Source organism: Thermobia domestica, chromosome 13 (assembly GCF_964235325.1).
Source record: "Thermobia domestica chromosome 13, izTheDome1.hap1.1, whole genome shotgun sequence".
In the NCBI taxonomy this organism is placed as follows: Eukaryota; Metazoa; Arthropoda; class Insecta; order Zygentoma; family Lepismatidae; genus Thermobia; species Thermobia domestica.
This window is the reverse complement of record NC_137466.1, coordinates 26,454,223-26,468,074: the sequence shown is the minus strand read 5'-3', so window position 1 is coordinate 26,468,074 and position 13,852 is coordinate 26,454,223. Positions and strand designations below refer to the sequence as shown.

Genomic DNA, 13,852 nt, shown 5'->3' with positions numbered 1-13,852 from the left:
CCCTCGTAATTCAAATATGCTTGCGATCGAGGATTTCTCCATTTGCGTAATTGTTTCATATGTAAAAACAAGTCGATTGACCATAGTATCGATATGAAGTCAGAGTAACACCCCGCGACCTTCCTTAGTTAGAATAGATCTTCGAATGTAAGTAAGTAATTGTATGTTTACTATCACTTAATCCTTTTAGAATTTCCACTTTTTGAGGTAAATTTTAGACTTTCACTCAAACAGTTAATGCTTCCTTACTATTTATCGTAGGATCATTGTTCATACCTCGCTTTCTTTAGGATGGAGAGTACTTCTCAATCGCACCACTTACTTGTCCATATTATACACCAGAAACGGGAAAATCGGGTAGAACCGGGAGATTTTTTAAAAAAAAAATTGTATAAATAATTCATGTACTAACATTAAAAATAAAAAAAGTAACTAGTAAATACCGCAAAATAAAACCATGAACAACAAGATGATTAGTCAACTCTATAAGAAAAAAGAGATAGATTAAGTCGTTTAGTAATGAAAAACCAAAATGGTTCAGAATTTAAGGAATGTTACAGGAGGTGTAGAAATAAACTTACACAATTGATTTTTAAAAAAGTTAAAAATGACAACTATAGAAAACAAATTATATTATGTAATAACAATGTCAGTAAATTATGGAAGGTAATAAAATATATTATAGCTAAAAATGACAAGAAATGTGCAGAAATAAATTAACTAAATACTAAAAATGGTCTAGTAACGTTTGAACGTGATTCAATGTTAATAGTCGAAAGTTTAAATGAGCATTTTTCCAGTGTTGACCAAAAAAAGGGTAACAAAGAGATTGATGATAAAATAAATATTAATTTGAATTCCCAAGCTAAAGTAGTAAGCTCCATATTTTTATTCCAATTACTTAACAAGAAATTGAACGCTTCATAAATGAATTATCACCAAAGACAACATATGGTATAGACGGATTATCGGCAAGTGTATTGAAACATACGAAATCAAATATATTAAAACCTTTACAATATATCTTTAACCTAAACTTAGAAACAGATGTATTTCCTGATGATTTCAAGATTGCTGTGATATAACCCATATATAGAAGTGTCTCAAAAGTCGATCCTAATAGCTATAGACCTATATCAATCCTCAGTTACTGTGCTAATCTGCTAGAAAAATGCAAAAAGAGAAGATTAGTTAATTTTCTTGAACAAAATAATTATTTTCTTCAAATCAATATGGATTTCAAAAAGGTAGAAGTACATCAGATGCGGTATGCAATTCAACAGAGATTGTTGGTAAAACTGTTGATAAAGCTGAAAAAGTAATTGTAGTTTTCCTAGACCTAGCTAAAGCATTCGACACAATATCACACAAATTTCTCTTAAACAAACTAGAGAGATGTGGAATAAAGGGTATATCGCTATCTTGGTTTAGCAGTTATTTGAAAGGCAGAAAACAGGCCGTCCAAATAGGTAACTTTCAAAGCAATTATTCATATGTAAAACAAGAAGTTCCACAAGGAACTGTATTAGGTCCAATATTATTTTTAATTTATATAAATGATTCGTGTAATTTAAAAATGGACAAGCATTACAATCATTTGCTAATGACACCTTATTTATACTTACTGGTAAAACATGGACAGATGTATTCAAGAAGTAAAACAATATTTTAGTATTTAATTAGTATTAAATACTAAAAGAAAGGTATATAACGTTTTCGCCACCTTTAACAGGATAGCCGGAAAACATGTCACTAAAATTGCATTATTGTCAAAGTACTGAAAAATGTAATTGTAGTCCTCTTATTAGTGAAAATAAAGTAAAACGCTTAGGTATATATATTGATAAGCATCTAAAATGGTCTTCTCACATTACACATATCGCCACAATATTAAGAAATTTGTCATATAAATTTGTTCAACTATGATACATTGGAACCATAAAAATATTACGTACTGTATATTATGCTCTTGTAAATAGTATACTTACACATAGTATATTAATTTGGGGTGCTGCTTACCCTACTCATTTGAAACCTTTGATAAATCGGCAAAATAATATTGTAAGAATATGTTTTCTTAAAAAAAGGTCATGATAGTAGACTAAATAGACTTTATGACCAATTTTCAGTGTTACCACTTTCAATATTATATTCACAGAAAGTATTAATATATGTTAAAAAGAATAGAAACAAATGGGACGAAATAAAACATACATACAAACAGGAAATGTGACACACAGAAATTTAGAAATCAAAGCAACGAGTAAATCTATAACTCAATATCAAACATATATTACAGAGCTCCGAAGATCTATAATGAAATCCCACTCCGAATTAAAGAGGAAAGTAATTTCAAAGTATATAAAAGGTTAATTTTGCAGTAGTTAAAAGAATCAAAAAGTATTTAAAATCTATTGTCAACTATAAGTAAGAATTATAAACCTCGTATGTCATGGTAGAAAACAAACATAAGTAAAATACGAGAATCAGGCTCACACACAAGTATTTGCTTATGTGAGCCATTTTCTATCTTTTCGTTATTCTTTGCATAAGAAATACAAAAGTTTATAGAAATAAGTGCATTGATTTACTCTGCCCGACACTGGAAGATAGACATGACTTCTGGAAGTTCGAAGTCCTGTCGTCTCTGAATGTCAGGCATGTTAAGGTCTATTAATAAAGGGAATCTAGGAAGTCCTATTTCCTTTAGTTTTAATTCTAAAAAATGTGGACCCTATATCTTTAAGTGTCGGTATCTACGTAGTAATAGTAGTTGCAAGGTAGGAAACAGTTTTGACAACTAAACTACAAACTTTTCTTTATGTTATAGGCATACAACATATAATACGTACATTCAGGCGGTTCATGCCTTATTTACACCTTTTATAAATTATGAAATGTAAATAACATCACGGCTCCCCTAAATTTGTATCACGGACCTCCAGGGATCCGTGTACCACCGATTGGGAAAGACTTATCTATATAATAACATGGTTACCGTACGTGTATTCGGCGCGGAAGACCCGGACTCGACTCGCTTGGGAGCTCATATGGTTCAGATCCCACGTTAAACTGTAGCTCCGCGTTTGATATAGCCTCGGTACTCAAAGATACACTAAACTCCACCCATTTAAACAGTATATATTAATATTACTTTGTATGTATTAACTACTTTATATACAAGTGTTGATTTTTTTATATTGAGGCAAAGTCAATGTGCAACTGTACCGTACTTGTGTAACCTATCACAGTGACATTACCACTATTCAAGCAATAGTATCTTCTTATTCAAACAGGTAAGCAGTACACTCGAGCGTAATTTGATGCCGCCGAAACTGAATAAGTTTTGGAGGGATTCATTGTGGCTCTTTCCAAACTAAGTTTACGACGTAATGCATCGTAGAAACATGGATGGTAGAAACGTGCATAATTGTCCGTAAGGTCCTACCACTGTAAATCGTATTATACGGAAATATGCCCACCACACCAATGCGAGCAGCTAGAATTCAGCCTGCTATTGAGCGTGGTTCTGCCTATGACAAGCTTCAAGAATCCCAAACACAACGTGCTATGGACAGCAAATGCCGCAAATCGCAGGCGACAACCAACCGCGCCATTCACGGGGATTTTCGCCTCACGATCGTTCGCAAGAGTAGTGTTCACGTCCCGAAACCATGTCATGTGGTTGAGCTAGAAAGGAATTGAACATCATCGAGCGGATGATCAGTGGAGCTTTGTTTCCTTTAATAAGGCTTGTGTTTGAAAAAGAACTCCCTAACTTTAATGTGTCCTAGAATCTGTACAAGGTGGCATACACTATTCTAGGTGTTTGATTCATCAACTCTCCAAGTTCCGCTCCCCTGCAGTTGGCAGGTCTGCTTGACCTTGAGACGGCAGCAGTGCTGTTTTTTCCCTCTGTTTCCTCAGTTCAGTCCAGGTAGGTGTGTAGTGCAGAGCAACTCAGCAATAATGTGTACCTCGCAACAGAAAGCGCAGTGTGTTATTTGGCTTGTGAAAGCTGAGTCAGTTATAACAGTGCAACGTAAATTTAGACGTCAGTATGGTGGTGAACCACCTACAGCAAAATCTATCCGTCACTGGCTGAAGTCTTTCAAGGAAACCGGTAATGTTTTAGAAGCAAAATCACCAGGTAGACTGAGAACTTCTGAAGATGTTGAACAGATCCGTGTTTCTTGTGTTCGGAGTCCCAAGAAGTCATTGGCCAGACGTAGTCTACAATTAGGAGTGCCTAAAGGTACTGTGTATGATGTTGTGCGTAAAAGACTTAAGTTGCGCGCCTACAAATTGCAACTGTTACATGAAATTAAACTTACTGATAAAATCGAAAGGTATGAGTTTGCTGCTGACTTTCTACACAGAATTGATGATGATGTCATTTTTTAAAAAAATATTCTCTTTTCTGATGAGGCTACATTTCATGTCAGTGGAATAGTTAATCGTCATAACTGCAAATTTGGGGGGGGGCAGAGCATCCACATGAAGTTATTCAGCATCAACGTGACTCTCCCCAACTTAATGTCTGGTGCGATTTGATGGAAAATCGTGTGATTAGTCCTTTTATTTTTGTAGAAAAAACAATAAACGGGGACGTTTACTATGACATACTGACAGAGCACGCCTTTCCCCAATTGGATGATATTGCGGAGGAAAAGGAGCTTGTGTTTTTCCAACAAGATGGCGCCTCATTACAGTAACCATGTGCGTGCAGCTCTTGATACTCGCTTTCAGGAAGGTGGATAGGCAAAGCTCGCCCAATACCTTGGCCACCACGAAGCCCAGACTTAACCACACTGGACTTTTTCTTTTGGGGCCACATAAAAATATGTTGTATACAGGGAAAAGATCAGAGACATCAATCATTTACGGGAAAGAATCGTCGCGGCGGTTGGGACAGTTACACCTGAAATGTTGGTGAATACGTGGCGAGAAATGGAATATTGTCTCAACGTGTGCAGGGCCACAAATGGATCCCACATTGAAGTCTACCAACCTTAAACAAAACTTGAAGGAATTCTGTTTAATGATATGTACTCATCGATGTAAGTTTTCATTCATTTTCCAATTAAATTTATACTTAAAACTAGGACTTCTTTTCCAAACACCCTGTATAATCATTTATCGTAATATACGATAATTTAAGCCTTAATGCGATTGTACGATAATGCTCTTGCGATAAAACGTGAATGTACGATACTTTTAGAACGTACACTGTTTGTACTTTTTGAAGGTGAAAATAAATTATAGATATGCATTAAATATTTATAAAACATACATGCTGAGGATTTTAACAGTCATTCCCACTAAAATAAATCAATAATGATTTGAGGGTTGGGAAATGGCAACCCCGCATCCATTCTTTATATTAAATTACGTTTACGAGTGGGTGGAAACATTGTTCTTGTTCAGCGTAGTGTTAATAAGGATGAAAAAAGATCGTGAGAACAGTGACACCTATTTGGAGTTCGAAACTGAAGATTACTAGATAATTCTAATATGTATTATTTCTAATATTAGAAGTATTATACTTGTTTCTACAATTATCACGTGCATAACGAATATACGATATGTTTTTTTTTTTTTTTTTTTTTTTGTAATAAACGAAATTTTAAAGACGAAAATCGATAATTTTATTCTCTGAGATTGGCAACTCTGGTGCCATTACATACTGACCTGTTGGCGTCAAGTGGCGAAACACGTTCTGTTCCCAGCGCGCAGATTGTTTCCCAAAAGGGATCATGGTCATTGCCGGTTTCTCGTACAAGGCAAATTACAAAGTCCAACAGAATAAGCCTGAGGTCCTTACACCGAATAAGTACGGAGAACATACAGATGATTAAAACTGGAAAGTTGCTTAGGCTCAATTTCCAGAATTTTAAGCAGGCCCGAAACTCGAAAGTAGAGCCACTTTTGAAATTCTTGGGCCGAAAAATATACAAGAGGGCAATATAGACCTATAGTTCCTTATGGCCAATGGAATGAATTACAACTGATCAAAATCCGTGTTTATTCGGTGTAAGGACTTCAATTTTTTTATGTTGGATTTTGCGTAGCAAAAGGTTTCTAAATCTGCATTACTGCCCCCAAAATCTGAAATTCAGGGTAGGGGCGGTGTTCAGAACTGAGCGTTCTTCTCAATAAAAACTAACGCCAGTAAGTAAACGAAGAGGCAGCAACATAAAAACTAATACTTTTTCTCCCCAGCAGGAGTGTGAGTGTGTGTGTAAAAACGTGACACCAAGAAAGCAACGGTAGCTACGTGTATTGTGTTAATATCGCATTAATCTACATATAACAATGTTCATCTAGCAACTTTGTTTGTATTTTTTGAATTCATATAATCTTGTGTGTTATGAAATGCAAATATATTGAACAGTCTCAAAGCAACGTCGAAAAATTATTAAGAAACCAGCGCCTACACAAGGATTACATCGACCAAATGGTCCATCCACGCCGGATCAGGATTCAACAGTGCAGTTAAAAAGGTAGGTAGTGAGTGCATATTTCAATATAATATTATCCTTGTATCACTTATACAAAATAAGCCTGTAATACCAAAGCCTCATTTAGAACGTAAGTGTTAAAAGTATATTTAATTTGAGTGAAGCATGAATGAAAGAATTAGTTTTCAAGAGAGGTCAAATTAAGGCCAAACTCACTCGTTTTAAACCTTTTGTAGATAGCTTTACAGAAGATCAGAATATTACGCAGTTAGTGTTACGTTACGAGAAAATAAAACAGTGCTATGATGAATTTGATGCAATACAATCCGAAATAGAGATGTTACAGGGTTCATCAGAAATTGATCAGGAAACGCAAGAAAGAGAGCAATTCGAGAGTACTTATTTTGATTTAGCAGCTAAGGCGGAAGTGTTCGTAAATCAACACAGCTCCAGTGCAAAGGAAAATGAAAACAATGAATCAAGCAATTCTAATCCATCAGTTAGGTTGCCGGTGATAAACCTTCCGACCTTTTCTGGAAGCTACGATGAGTGGTTGTCGTTCTATGACACGTTTCAGGCATTAATACATAACAATAGCACATTGCAGCCAGTTCAAAGGTTTCATTATTTACGTTCTTCTCTACGTGGGGAGGCTCTTGAAGTAATACAAGCCTTGGAAATTTCTTCTGAAAACTATGACGTAGCATGGACTTTACTCAAAGAACGTTTTGAAAACAAAAAGTATATTGTTAACAAACACGTCAAAGCTTTATTTGAAATGCCAATGGTGGAACGTGAGTCGGCTGTTTCGCTTAAATCTCTTTTAGACAGCACGGTAAAACATTTGAGGGCTTTAAAATCATTAGGTCAACCAACAGAAAGCTGGGATGCATTACTTATTTATTTGATTGCGACCAAACTAGACAATAGAACACATAAGGAGTGGGAGAAAACACAATCAACGAATGAATTAGCGAGCATGTCACAGCTGACACAATTTTTACAACAGCGTTGCCAAGTTTTAGACGCAGTTGATAATAAGCGTAGACCTAAAGAGATACCCTCAGTTCCAAGTAACAAATATCAACAAACAAATAAGGCAGGCAAAAAGAGTTCTTACTCAACGACAGCACACGTAACGTATTCCGACAACAATGCATGTCCCAGCTGTAAAGGCTCCCACAAAATTATTTCAATGCCAATCATTGTTGAAAAAATCTATAGGAGATAGAATTAAAGAAGTTAAACGTCTTTCTTTGTGTATAAATTGTCTCAAACGAGCGCATAAGGCAAATTAGTGCTTATCAGGTAATTGTAAAATATGCAATAAAAAGCATAACACATTACTGCACTACTCGCGTTGTCCATCGCCCACTAAAGCGAATGAACCACAAGATGAAAGGGAAATAGGTCAAGGTCAAAACACACTCGCTGCGATCACATCAGTCAAGCAGGGATGTAAAGGTAAGAATATTCGTTCTACAAACAGCGTACCGCAGAATCTTAGGAGACCACCAAGCATTATGCTATCCACAGCTGTAGTATATGTTAAAGATAAACAGGGTAATTTTCAAATGTGTCGAACACTTCTCGATTGTGCTTCTCAGTCCAATTTCCTAACAAACAGAATGGTTCAATTATTGGGACTAACAAAGAGTAATAGCGTTGTACACATAAATGGTATAGGTAATGCTAATACAAGGTCATGCCATAGCGTTCAGGCTACAATTAAGTCAAGACATAACAATTATTCAGCCACATTAGACTTCATCATATTGCCGCAAATATCACAAGACTTGCCTATGGTTCGTGTAGACACGTCATCGTGGGAAATACCTTCCAACATTGAATTAGCAGATCCTAGCTTCAACATACCACAGCGTATTGACATGTTATTGGGGGCGGAAGTATTCTTTGATCTACTTTGTGAAGGACAAATAAAATTCAAGGCAGGGTATCCAACCTTGCACAAAACATTGTTTGGTTGGATTGTAGCTGGAAAAATAGACAATCAACCACACATTTCGACAAATGTGTGTCACCTCTCCACAACAGAAAAAATACACGTGCAATTACAAAAATTCTGGACGATAGAAGAATGTTCAACAAAACATCCATTAAGTCAAGAGCAGGCAGAATGTGAAAGACACTTCAAAGAAACACACCGGAGAGACGAGACTGGGAGATTCATCGTCAGACTTCCCTTTAAAGAAAATGTGGGGAATCTTGGTAAATCCAAGGAGATTGCAACGAGAAGACTTTATTCAATGGAAAAAAGGCTTATGAAGGATACTGAGAAAAAAAGGGCATATATAGCGTTCATGAAAGAGTACGAAGATTTGGGCCATATGGAAGAAATAACTAGAGCAGAGAGCGATACAATGATGCCAGACTACTATCTTCCCCATCATTGCGTTATGAAGGAGACCAGTACTACTACCAAACTCAGGGTTGTATTTGATGCATCGTGCAAAACAACTTCTGGACTTTCATTAAATGACACGATGAGGGTCGGGCCTACAATCCAAGAAGAATTATTTTCCATAACAGCAAGATTCAGGCAACATCAATACGTCATGACAGCTGATATAGAGAAGATGTATCGCAACATTAGGGTACATGATTCAGATGCAAACTACCAGAAAATACTGTGGAGAGAAAACCCTCAAGAAGCAATAAAAATATATCGACTCAAAACTGTAACATATGGTACTGCAGCAGCTCCTTTCCTAGCCACTAGATGTCTTCAGCAACTAGCCATAGAAGAGAAGAAGAATTTCCCTAAGGCAGCAGAAGTTGTAATGAGGGATTTCTATATTGATGATCTTCAAACAGGGACAAACACGAAGAAGGAGCTACATGAATTACAGGGTCAACTCACAACTCTTCTGCAAAGGGGTGGTTTTTGTTTGAGAAAATGGTGTAGCAACGACACTTCACTGCTTTCAAAAATATCCAGTGAACTTCAAGAATCAAATTTCACCATTCAACCAAATGATGATTGCATCACAAGAAGTTTAGGATTGTTGTGGAATCCCATTAAAGACACATTTTCTTTCTCTGTCAAACCAAGAAACAACCCTCAACAAATCACGAAGAGAACTATTCTTGCTACAGTAGCGAGCATATTTTATCCCTTAGGATTAATAGGACCAGTTATTCTTAAGGCAAAAATATTTCTGCAACGTTTGTGGGAATTAAAATTGAATTGGGATGAAGAAGTTCCAGCTCCATTGCATTCAGAGTGGGAAACTTTTGAGCAGCAACTTCAAGAGTTGGAATCACTACATGTTCAGCGGAAGGTTATTCAAGAAACACAATCGCAGGTAGAAATTCATGGATTTTGCGACGGGTCTCAGAATGGATATGGAGCTTGTATATATGTAACATCTAGCACAAAAAATGGAAAATTCACAGCAAACTTACTATGTTCAAAATCTCGAGTAGCACCTTTGAAGAAGACAACTATTCCTCGCCTAGAACTTTGTGCAGCTTTGTTACTTGCACAGCTAACTCAGAAAGTAATACAAGCATTACATTGCAAGATCGATAAGGTTGTTTTATGGTCAGATTCCACCATTGTATTAGCATGGATAAGAGGACCTTGTTCTCAATGGAAGACGTATGTTGCAAATCGTGTAGCGGAAATTCAACAGTTGACTTGTAACTATGAATGGAGACACATCAGAACAGAGGAGAATCCAGCAGATCATATATCGAGAGGATTAACACCGTCAGAGATTCTTGATAATGAATTATGGTGGCATGGGCCTTCCTGGTTATCTGAGAAATTAGACTCACAGACGAGGGAAGATGTTTGTGACTTAAGCGATGTTCCCGAGCGACGAAAAAATACAGCAGTAATGGTTTCTACAACACCGTGTCAACTCTTAGACAGATATTCATCATTAAGAAGATTGCAACGCGTAACTGCTTATTGCCTACGATTTGCGCACAACATGAGAAGATCTAATTGTGACAGACAGCATGGACATCTTACAGTAAGTGAATTACATGAAGCACTCGAATGTCTTATTAAACTATCACAGCAACAAGCATTTCACAAGGAATTAAATGCATTGAGATCAGGAAAGGAAGTCGACAACCAAAGTCAACTGAGAAATTTGAACCCATACTTGGATGAGAGGCAAATCATCAGAGTTGGAGGAAGATTAAATGCAGCAGATCTTACTGAAGGACAGAAACATCCTATTGTACTTCCAGCTAACTGCAACTTGACAAAGTTAATCGCTCAAGAAGAACATAAGAAGCTATTACATGCCGGGCCTCAATTATTGTTATCATCCTTGCGACAATCATATTGGCCAATACGTGGACGAAACTTGGTTCGTCAAGTTGTGCATCAGTGTGTCACATGTTTCAGAAACAATCCTAAAGATGGTAAACAGATGATGGGAGATCTACCAGCTGACAGAGTTCAACCAACAAGACCATTTCTTCACAGCGGCGTTGACTACTGTGGGCCCATTTACCTTAAATCGAGTAACCGAGGGGGAGCCAAACTCCATAAGGCATATATAGCACTTTTCGTGTGTTTTGCGACTAAGGCGGTTCACATTGAACTTGTTAGTGATCTAACTACAGAGGCGTTTATTGGAGCATTAAAGCGATTCATGGCTCGTCGAGGAAAATGCGCTAAACTGTATTCTGACAATGCAAGTAACTTCGTTGGTGCAAAAAGGGAACTACAAGAATTGAAGACTTTATTTGAATCAGAACACCATAAAGAAAAATTACATAATTTTCTAGCAGCTGATAACATCACGTGGGTTTTTATTCCAGCAACATCACCAAACTTCGGAGGCTTATGGGAATCATCAATTAAATCTCTCAAATATCATGTAAAGAGAGTTGTGGGAAATGCTTCACTCACCTACGAAGAGATGAACACTATTTTGACACTGATTGAGGCTTGCTTAAACTCTAGACCCCTAACACCATTATCAAATGATCCAAACGACCTACATCCTTTAACACCTGGTCATTTCCTAATAGGCGACGCACTCACTACCATGTCAGAACCTAACTTGAAAAATATTCCTGTCAACAGACTTTCGAGATGGCAATACATACAACAACTTCATCAGCAATTTTGGTCCAGATGGTCAAAGGAGTATCTATCAAGTCTTCTAGAACGATCCAAGTGGAGAAGAAAATTTCCCAATCTTCTGGAAGGTGATTTAGTGCTCATCAAAGAAGATAACATTCCACCTCTAAAATGGAAAACTGGACGTATTGTGCAATTGTTTCCTGGGAAGGACGGAATAGTACGAGTGGCGACAGTGAAAATTACCAGAGGTACAACAACAAGATCTATTCGTCAATTGTGCCCGCTTCCTAAGGAGAGTTAATGTGTTGGTGTTATTCATAGTGTGTACATTGTGTGATTCATAGTGTTGTGTTGTGTGTGCATTATTCTGTTTATGTTTATATCATTCATTTATAACTTGTGTTATCTATTGTTGTGTATATTAAGTTCATGAACCAAATTAATCATTCATAGATTTGTTGAAGGAATTCCTTCAAGGCGGGCGGTATGTTCAGAACTGAGCGTTCTTCTCAATAAAAACTAACGCCAGTAAGTAAACGAAGAAGCAGCAACATAAAAACTAATACTTTTTCTCCCCAGCAGGAGTGTGAGTGTGTGTGTAAAAACGTGACACCAAGAAAGCAACGGTAGCTACGTGTATTGTGTTAATATCGCATTAATCTACATATAACAATGTTCATCTAGCAACTTTGTATTTTTTGAATTCATATAATCTTGTGTGTTATGAAATGCAAATATATTGAACAGTCTCAAAGCAACGTCGAAAAATTATTAAGAAACCAGCGCCTACACAAGGATTACATCGACCAGGCGGATTACCTCTAAACGAAGCAGCAATTATATAAAATTCTAGATTACATTTTGTCATGTAGTTTTTCTTCCTTTCTTCTCGGATTCGTGGTTGTGAAAATACGACGTTTTCAGTCGGTGTATTCTTTTGAATACACCTTGCGTTTATTTAATGTAAGTATGCATCATTGACTATGACATTCGAAGCTTGACTTGTTAATCATTTCCACGCTGCAGCATACACAATATAATGTTAAGATCTTAAATTTATGAGCAAGGAGGGGGAAATTAGCCCTCTTCCCCCATTCCATCAACGCCCTTGTCTAGCGGTTGTTCCATGAAACTCTAGTCCACACCTTTCCACGTGGTTTTGTTTCATTTATTTCATACCCTTGGCTACGAAGATGCTACGTTTGCTGAGCAAAAGTGAACCTTTCTGAAAATGGACTTGGATCCCTTGTGCTCTGAACGCCCCTATCTAAAAATATTTTATAAAAACTGAGTTGGTTTGTTCAAAACATATCAAATTAGTTTGTTTAGTTTTATTAATTACCGATCTGTATCAGTAGGAAGGCTATATGAGACAGGGCTTTTTATTTAAAATGGGATCCGAACCACTAATTCTGAAATTTTACGTCGTATCGCAGTCAAAATCTCGACGTCTTGTGCCTCTACCCTCAAAATTTAATGTTGAAAAACCGAAAATTGCGCTCTGTAGCGTGGTGCATACATACAAACAGACAAACAAATTGACATCAAATTGCCCCAGACACTGACGTTCGGCACTGATGTTACAATAAGCATCACACTTTAATGGTTAGTTACGAGAGCGATTGCCATACTTTGCGCCTTCTCGCCTGGTCCCTTCACAGAATCTATGCTAGGGTGTAAAGTTTTTAAGAAAATTTAGAACGGCGGTGGGAAAGAGGGATGAAATCAAATTTTCATAACATAATGAAAAAGATATTGTTGATACAAAATTAATTCCTACCTAAAATTTCCAGTTGAATCTCAATCACGTCACTGACGTTAGAATCATTAGAAGCAATTTTCGGATCAACACTTTTACCATTTGTTTGGGTTTCCAGTTTTTTCACAGCATTGCATTTTTCATAATGATTCTTCATTCTTTGAACTAAACCAGCCATTTGTTTCTTACACGTTTTGCAACGAACTCGTATGATCGTTTTCTTATCTGATGGAGTCTGAGTTACTTGAATTAAATGGTGTCCTTTTTTCTTCCCGCAAAACTCATGTTAAACAATTCCAAGTTGTACGGAGACTGAGAATCAACATGTATTGCATCAACGAATGCCTGCGGTATTTTAATTTCAGAACCACAATTTAGCAATTAAACTTTTGTTTGTTTTCTGAATGCCACATAAAAATTTGTTTCCATGATAATTATGTTATTTATTTTTTAATATCAATTCTACAAGTAGTTCAACCTTCGACTACGACACTTTCTCGTAAGTTAACTGAGAAGTATTTAACAATATAGTATATGTTAAAAATAAGAGGAAAAGAGGGA

General features: G+C 36.6%; 2 protein-coding genes across 2 annotated transcripts; both read left to right on the top strand.

Moving 5' to 3' along the window:
* The first annotated feature begins 6,630 nt into the window (after nt 1–6,630).
* LOC145667532 (uncharacterized) lies at nt 6,631–7,692 on the top strand. The gene has a single exon (XM_081735006.1). The coding sequence runs from the start codon at nt 6,631–6,633 to the stop codon at nt 7,690–7,692; it is 1,062 nt and encodes a 353-aa protein (XP_081591132.1).
* A 292-nt stretch (nt 7,693–7,984) lies between these two features.
* Nucleotides 7,985–11,833, top strand: LOC145667531 (uncharacterized). The gene has a single exon (XM_081735005.1). It carries the CDS (start codon nt 7,985–7,987, stop codon nt 11,831–11,833), a length of 3,849 nt encoding a protein of 1,282 aa, XP_081591131.1.
* Nucleotides 11,834–13,852: the final 2,019 nt, after the last annotated feature.

Excerpts from the sequence above, each read along its gene's own strand:
- LOC145667532 (XM_081735006.1), top strand. The coding sequence starts at position 6,631 with ATGAAAGAATTAGTTTTCAAGAGAGGTCAAATTAAGGCCAAACTCACT.
- LOC145667531 (XM_081735005.1), top strand. The coding sequence starts at position 7,985 with ATGCTATCCACAGCTGTAGTATATGTTAAAGATAAACAGGGTAATTTT.